At 47.9% G+C, this 6,000-nt stretch overlaps 1 protein-coding gene across 1 annotated transcript; it reads left to right on the top strand.

Annotated features, from left to right (window-relative positions):
* Mad2l1bp (MAD2L1 binding protein) lies at positions 1–4,634 on the top strand. Its single transcript, XM_021149300.1, has 3 exons — positions 1–103; positions 505–767; positions 3,739–4,634. The coding sequence occupies exons 1-3, from the start codon at positions 49–51 to the stop codon at positions 4,249–4,251; spliced, it is 831 nt and encodes a 276-aa protein (XP_021004959.1). The 5' UTR covers positions 1–48; the 3' UTR covers positions 4,252–4,634.
* The last annotated feature ends 1,366 nt before the right edge of the window (positions 4,635–6,000 follow it).

Below are 6,000 nucleotides of genomic sequence, written 5' to 3'. Positions count from 1 at the left end.
TTGCGGGGCGTCTATTTTAACCGCAGGACGACTAGGCTGGCAGTCGCGATGGCTGCGTCCGGTGAGGAGGATATGTCGGAACTGTCCCCTGCTGCTCCTCCAAGTAAGGCGTGGGATCCATAACGTGGGGACTCGTTTCTTCCCTGCTGCTACCTCCCCAGACGCATTTAGTGGCTGGCGTTTCCTCCGTCGTTCCTTTCTGTTCTTGTTCCCAGTGTCTCAGTCCACCCTGTCTCTGCAAGTCACTCCCTCGCCCTTAAGTGGAATTGTTTTCCCTGCCCTGTCCCTTTGGGTGTCCTGGCCCTGACACTTCATACCGAAACATTAATCTCTGTCTTCTAAAGCCCCCTTTCCTGTCCCTGATTGCATTTAGATCGTCCCCGGCCAGTATCAGGTTTCCTGTCACCTATGGGAGTGTCTGCTGATGGAGCCCCTGGGAACGAGAAGACTAACGCTGATTTTGACAACCCCTCCCCTTTCTTTACCTTTTCATTTACGGACTAGATTTGGATTGGTATGAGAAGCCGGAAGAAACTCACGCTCCTGAGGTAGATCTTGAGACTGTCATCCCGCCAGCCCAGGAACCTTCCAATCCTGCGGAGCCCTTTTGCCCAAGAGACCTGGTGCCGGTGGTGTTTCCTGGGCCTGTGAGCCAGGAAGACTGCTGCCAGTTTACTTGTGAACTTCTCAAGCATATCATGTACCAGCGCCATCAGCTCCCTCTGCCCTATGAACAGCTGAAGCACTTCTACCGGAAAGCTCCCCAGGTATGTGCAGGCTTTCTGAGAAAATTGATGGGAAGACTTTGTGGCTCACAGATGATGGAGAAGTAGAAAAGTGACCTAAGATGTCTTCAGTCTCCGTGCAAGTCTAGGCTTTTGCAGAGCCTTCCTTGCCTCATTTTCTCTGCACTTGGGTCTCTCCCTTTTTTCTCTTGTTCTTTTTCTGAGACTCTTCCTATTATCTGTTGTATGAGGATGTTATTAGTTTGTTTTTTTTTTCTTTAAAGATTTATTTATTTTATGTATATGAGTACAATGTAGCTGTACTCATGATGGCTGTGAGCCATCATGTGATTCCTGGGAATTGAACTCAGGACCTTTTCTGCCGGCTCCGCGGCCCTGCTCACTCTGGCACAAAGGTTTGTTTGTTTGCTTGTTTATTTATTTATTTATTTATTTATTTATGGTTTTCGTTGAGACAGCAAAGGTTTGTTTGTTTGCTTGTTTATTTATTTATTTATTTATTTATTCATTTATTTATGGTTTTCGTTGAGACAGTTTCTCTGTATAGCCCTGGCTGTCCTGGAACTCACTTTGTAGACCAGGCTGGCCTCGAACTCAGAAATGTGCCTGCCTCTGCCTCCCAAGTGCTGGGATTAAAGGCATGTGCCACCACCACCCAGCTAATTTTTTTTCCAAAACAAGATTTCACTATGTAGTTTAGGCTGGTCTCTGAGACCTGGCTACCTCAACTTCCCCCAGTGACTTATGGCATTGCAGGTGTGCTATAACACTTCTGGCCTTTCCTTAGTCTTCATGGTCTCCATCTGCCTCTCTATGTCTCTGTCTGTCTCTTTCTGTTCTCCCCCCTCCCGCCCCCTGTCCCAATCCATACCTCCCTCTCTCTCCGCCTCCCCTCCCCTCCTGGGAATCCAAGGCCCCTCTCTGACAGGCTAGACAAGTCTCTTACTGAATTACATCCCCAGACCTGAACCAACTCTTTACATTTGAATTTCTTTTTCTCACCACATTTTCACCTCTGTTTCTGGTTTTGTTTTAATGTGTTTTCTTGGGAGGATTTCTAGACCTCAGATTCTAATGATTTTCTTCATCTTCATCTATCAAAACAGGGTTTCTCTGTGTCACCTTGGTTGTTCTGGAACTCACTCTGTATAGACCAGGCTGGCCTCAAACTCAGAGAGAGATCCACTTCCTCTGCCTCCCGAGTGCATGAGCCATCTCCTGGTCTGATTACCTTGTGAATTTCGCTGTTCCTCCTACTTCAGCCTGGGCGCTGGGATTACTGCCACCATGCCCTTCAGGACCGTGAAATTCTACTTTTTTAAGGGTCTCCCCCACCTCCCATTTCCCTTGCTCCTTAAAGTGTCTTTCGGAATCCCTTTTCTCTTTGTTTCTTTTGGCTTTTGCTGTTGGTTGTCCTATGTTGGAAAGTTTTACTCTATTTGGTAAATATTTCAGAATAAACCATTGTCTGATGCCTGAGCCTTATGAGTTAATTATACTATAAGGAGATCTCTTTGGAGAACTCACTGAGGGCCAGGTATGGTTCTCTAACCCCAGCAGTTAAGAGAGAGGCAGGCAGACCTCTGAGTTCTAGGCCATCCTGTTTTTTATTGGCAATTCCAGGACTGCTGGGGTACATAGGCAGACCTCATTTTAGGAAGCAAGAGAGAGCCGGGTGGTGGTGGTGCACGCCTTTAATCCCAGCACTCGGGAGGCAGAGGCAGGCAAATTTCTGAGTTTGAGGCCAGCCTGGTCTACAAAGTGAGTTCCAGGACAGCCAGGGCTACACAGAAACCCTGTCTGGAAAAACCAAAAAAAAAAAAAAAAGAGAGAGAACAAGAGACCAACCCATAGTATTAGAACTCTGCCGGGAGAATTTCTTCACACGGGTGTTTGTTCAGTACTGCCCCTGTGCCTTCTGCAGTGCCTCGACTACCTAGGGTTCTGTAGTGTGGACTTGCTTCTTGCTTCTTGCCCTTTTCTAGCAGTTGATAATCAGCTCTCTTAATACACACACACAACTGTAGTGCTAGGCCCATCTACTTTTTACCTTCTCAAGCTTCCTGTCTTTTGCCCCACATTGTGTATTATTCTGCTCTTTAGCTCCTTTCCTAGGAGTTCTTTCTAACTTTTTCTCCTTACCTTACTGAATTTCTTTATACAGTATTTAGGAGGAAGCGGGTATTAATAACTGCAATTGAGTGAGTGGGTGTGCATGTGTGCATGCAGGGGTGCTGGTGCTGGGTACTGCTTTCCGCCTTACCGCCTGACACAGGGTCTCACTGAGTCAGTAGCATGTAGGCTGGCCGACAAGCTCTCAGGACTTGTCTCTGCCACACAATTCTGGATGTGACTGGGTCTTGAGGATTAAAACTCAGATCTTTGTGCTTGCAGAATAAGTGCTTTTACTGAGCCATCTCCCCAGACTCAATAACCATGTGTTCCAATTGCTGTGTTCAGTTGATTAAAGCAAACCTCCCCCATTCTTTTACACTCCAGCATAACGACAAAGCAATTGCTGCTTCTATGCTGCCAAGTCTTATGCTATATGTGGTTTTAATTGCTGCGTGTGTGCCACGTGTGCACCACGCATGTTTGGATACATGTGCCACAGTGCACCTGGAATGGTCAGAGGAGAATTTTGTGGAGCCATTCTTTCGTGCCTTTACTTGGGCTCTGGGGCTGAGGTTCAGGTCACCAGGCTTGTGCCGCAAGCCCCTTAACTTGCTGAGCCCTATCACTGCTCTCTGACTACTCCCATTGCTTATATTTTGGTGTCCTCCAGCTTTCCTACCGTCCTTGCTATTCAAAGGCTTAGGAGAATCATAGTTTTTATGCTGGTTGTATTTTCTTTAACTTAATGCTTCCTAATGAAACCCAACATCAGCCATCCAATTGGTCATTTTATGGGCACAACTCTGTGGCGCTCCTTCAAAGGCCGCCTGCTCCTGTCCATTATGTTCTTTAGGTCCATCTTTCTTTGTCTTTACAGGCAGAGGACACAGCAAGGAAGAAAGCTTGGCTCGCCACAGAGGCGAGGAACAGGAAGTGTCAGCAGGCTTTGGCGGAGCTGGAGAGCGTCCTCAGTCACCTACAAGACTTCTTTGCCCGGACACTCGTACCACAAGTGTTGATCCTTCTTGGAGGCAATGCCCTCAGCCCCAAAGAATTCTATGAACTCGACCTGTCCAGGCTGGCCCCGTTCAGTGTGGACCAGGGCCTGAACACGGCGGCTTGCTTGCGTCGTCTCTTCAGAGCCATCTTCTTGGCCGATCCATTTAGCGAACTGCAGACTCCCCCGCTCATGGGTACCATTGTCATGGTTCAGGGCCACCGTGACTGTGGAGAAGATTGGTTTCAACCGAAACTGAACTACCGGGTGCCCAGCCGGGGCCACAAACTCACGGTGACACTGTCATGTGGCAGACCTTCCGTCCCAACCATGGCTTCAGAGGATTACATTTGGTTCCAGGCACCGGTGACACTTAAAGGTTTCCATGAGTGAAGGTCTAGGGACAATGGCTGAATTCTCTCCCCTTCTTGTGCTAGGGCACCCATCTTCCCGCTGAGGGAGGAGGAAGGCTCTGTCCTGGCCATGTGCCTTCTCTCCCCAGACTTCCTGGTGACTGATGGTGTGTGGCTGGGGCTGTGATAATTGTCATCAAGCAAAGTCCCCCGAATCAGTGATTGGCTCCCAGAGGCCCCTGCACCAGGAGGATCTGTTTGGGAGTAGACAGCAAGGCTGTCAGTCAATCCCTCTAATGGAGGTGGTCCCTCTCTTCTGCTTCATGCTATGGATTTTCAGAACTGTTGTCAGGATGATAATGTGGGTGTTACTCATGATTTTAAATGATGAGATGAATAAAGCTGTGTGAAATTTTCCTAAAATTTTTGATTTAGATTTTTGGCCTCGAGGCTCCAGGGTTGTTGCTGCTGCTATTTTGCTTTCTGTTTTTGGAGGTCTCTTGTGCAGGAGAGGATAGCCTTGACCCTCAGCTTCTCTTTACTTCCTGAATGCTGGGGTCCTTGGCATAAGCCTCCCTACCCAGTTTACTTGGTTCTGGGATTGGAATCCAGACTCTCATTCATGGTAGGCAAGCACTGAAGGTGTGTCCGAGGCTCAGACTTATGATCTTCTCCGACTTCAGAATTTGCTTGCAGGTTCACATCTCTACAACCAGCAAGCGTTTGTTGTTGCCTGGGCCTGTTATACTTCAAGGATTCCATGGTTTTTTGCTAATGGTTTGGGTTTTTCTTCTTCTTTCTTAGTCCTAGTTTGTGAGCACACTTTTGTCCAACTTCTTTCCACTGCTCGATGGCTCCCTCCATTGCTCTTGGAGGCAGCTCCTGGCAACAAATTGAGGCCAAAACCCCTGCCCTGCTGAAGGAGATGCTGGATTACAGTCCTTAGAGTATATGCAAGATTGTTAGAGTAAGGCCAGGCAGTGGTGGCGCACGTCTGTAATCCCAGCACTTGGGAGGCAGAGGCAGGTGGATTTCTGAGTTTGAAGCCAGCCTGGTCTACAGAGTGAGTTCTAGGTGAGTTCCAGGACTGCACAGAGAAACCCTGTCTCAAAAAACCTAAATAAATAAATAAGAAGGATTGTTAGAGTAAGATGTCTGAAATGGTTGAAACACTGTAACACATAGACTAGGCTTTTTTGTTTGTTTCTTAAAAGAAAAATTCTTTTTGAGACAGTTTCATGTTACTTGAACTTGCTATGTAGCATTGAGTGACCTTGAACTCCTGATCCTCTGCCTCTGCTAGGATGACAGGCTACCAGGCCAAGTCCTGGAACTCACTCTGTAGATCAGGCTGGGCTCCAACTCAGAAATCCGCCTGCCTCTGCCTCCCGAGTGCTGGGATTAGAGGCGTGGGCCACCACCGCCCGGCCAGGTCAAGTTTTTACTTTGTTTCTTTTCCTATGTTTTGGAAGCTGCAAGTCCAGTCCTGGGGGTTGGGACCCTGTGGCTGGGCCCCTCTGTGGCTGTCCTTTAGGTTCAGCCAGGATTAGTTCACCTCCCTTTAAAAACCCACTATTTCTCCTTAGAATCTTTTGTTCTCTGAAAAATTCATACATGTGTACAGTGTATTTTGATCACCTCAAACTCCCATTTCTGCTCCTCCCGCAACGTGACCCCTCCCACCTTCAAGTCCTTTCAGAGTATGTGCAGACAGCCTTGACTTCCAAGTCTACACACTTCAGTGGGCCCTCTGCAGTGCCCACAATGGAGGCTATTTCTACAGCCCATT

Source organism: Mus caroli, chromosome 17 (genome assembly GCF_900094665.2).
Source record: "Mus caroli chromosome 17, CAROLI_EIJ_v1.1, whole genome shotgun sequence".
In the NCBI taxonomy this organism is placed as follows: Eukaryota; Metazoa; Chordata; class Mammalia; order Rodentia; family Muridae; genus Mus; species Mus caroli.
The sequence above is the reverse complement of the archived record's forward strand: the minus strand, read 5'-3'. Positions and strand labels throughout refer to the sequence as shown.

Excerpts from the sequence above, each read along its gene's own strand:
- Mad2l1bp (XM_021149300.1), top strand. The coding sequence starts at position 49 with ATGGCTGCGTCCGGTGAGGAGGATATGTCGGAACTGTCCCCTGCTGCT. Across the intron at positions 104-504 it reads GTCCCCTGCTGCTCCTCCAA|ATTTGGATTGGTATGAGAAG; the intron begins GTAAGGCGTGGG and ends TTTACGGACTAG. Across the intron at positions 768-3,738 it reads TCTACCGGAAAGCTCCCCAG|GCAGAGGACACAGCAAGGAA; the intron begins GTATGTGCAGGC and ends TTGTCTTTACAG.